The sequence below is a fragment of the Miniopterus natalensis genome, chromosome 6 (assembly GCF_054644295.1).
Source record: "Miniopterus natalensis isolate mMinNat1 chromosome 6, mMinNat1.hap1, whole genome shotgun sequence".
NCBI classification, from domain to species: domain Eukaryota; kingdom Metazoa; phylum Chordata; class Mammalia; order Chiroptera; family Miniopteridae; genus Miniopterus; species Miniopterus natalensis.
This window is the reverse complement of record NC_142086.1, coordinates 83770797-83772100: the sequence shown is the minus strand read 5'-3', so window position 1 is coordinate 83772100 and position 1304 is coordinate 83770797. Positions and strand designations below refer to the sequence as shown.

The following is a 1304-nucleotide window of genomic DNA, read 5'->3' as shown; positions in this document are numbered from 1 at the left end:
ACGTGTGATTGGTAAGTGCTGAGAGCTCAGAAATGGGGCTCCGGTGGGCCCTTCCCTGGGGTCCTTGAGAGGCTCAGGCCAGCCGGACTCCCGCGGTCATCCCTTCCAGGGAAAGTGTCATAGAGGAGCAGCTTATTCATCCACCTAGTGAAGCCTCAGAAACTAGTCTTTAAAATGTTCATTGTCACACCGACCGCCTACGGAAAACTCGGCTTCGGTGGCAGAAATAAAGGCACCGAGATAACGTTTAACCCGTTTCCTCTCTCTCCCTGCTGCCCCCGGCTTCCTTAGGACTCCTGCGGGCGCCTGAGCGAGCGCAGCGGCCACCCGGCGGGGCGATGGCCAGCACGGCCGTGCAGCTGCTGGGCTTCCTGCTCAGCTTCCTGGGCATGGTGGGCACGCTCATCACCACCATCCTGCCGCACTGGCGCAGGACGGCGCACGTGGGCACCAACATCCTGACGGCCGTGTCCTACCTGAAGGGGCTGTGGATGGAGTGCGTGTGGCACAGCACGGGCATCTACCAGTGCCAGGTGTACCGCTCGCTGCTGGCGCTGCCCCAGGACCTGCAGGCGGCGCGCGCGCTCATGGTCATCTCCTGCCTGCTGTCGGGCGCGGCCTGCGCCTGCGCCGTCATCGGCATGAAGTGCACGCGCTGCGCCAAGGGCACGCCGGCCAAGGCCACGTTCGCCGTGCTGGGCGGGGTGCTCTTCCTCCTGGGCGGCCTGCTCTGCATGGTGGCCGTGTCCTGGACCACCCACGACGTGGTGCAGAACTTCTACAACCCGCTGCTGCCCAGCAGCATGAAGTTCGAGATCGGGCAGGCCCTGTACCTCGGCTTCATCTCCTCCTCCCTGTCGCTCATCGGCGGCACCCTGCTCTGCCTGTCCTGCCAGGACGAGGCGCCCTCCAGGCCCTACCAGGCCCAGCCCAGGGCCGCCACTGCCACCGCGGCCACCGCGCCCTCCTACCGGCCGCCCGCCGCCTTCAAGGACAACCGGGCCCCCTCTGTCACCTCGGCCTCTTACAGCGGGTACAGGCTAAACGACTATGTGTGAGTCCCCGGGGCCCGTCCCTCCCTGAGGGACAGAGTTTACCTCTGGGCTGCTTTTGTGCCCAAAGGAAGAATGTGAACATGAGGAGATGGGCTTAGAACACGGAATGAGGGGGCAATAAGAGGAGAAAAGCTCTATATACCAAAGACTAAAAAGAATCGTTTCTGTTTTTGTATTTATTATATGTATTTATGTGGGTGGTTTAAAAACAGCTGAGTTAAAAGCGACTTGGGAGTTTGGTCAGTGGGA

At 61.6% G+C, this 1304-nt stretch overlaps 1 protein-coding gene across 1 annotated transcript; it reads left to right on the top strand.

Annotated features, from left to right (window-relative positions):
* The first annotated feature begins 338 nt into the window (after positions 1–338).
* Positions 339–1058, top strand: CLDN14 (claudin 14). The gene has a single exon (XM_016221275.2). The coding sequence runs from the start codon at positions 339–341 to the stop codon at positions 1056–1058; it is 720 nt and encodes a 239-aa protein (XP_016076761.1).
* Positions 1059–1304: the final 246 nt, after the last annotated feature.

Coding starts and splice junctions, on each gene's coding strand:
- CLDN14 (XM_016221275.2), top strand. CDS start 339: ATGGCCAGCACGGCCGTGCAGCTGCTGGGCTTCCTGCTCAGCTTCCTG.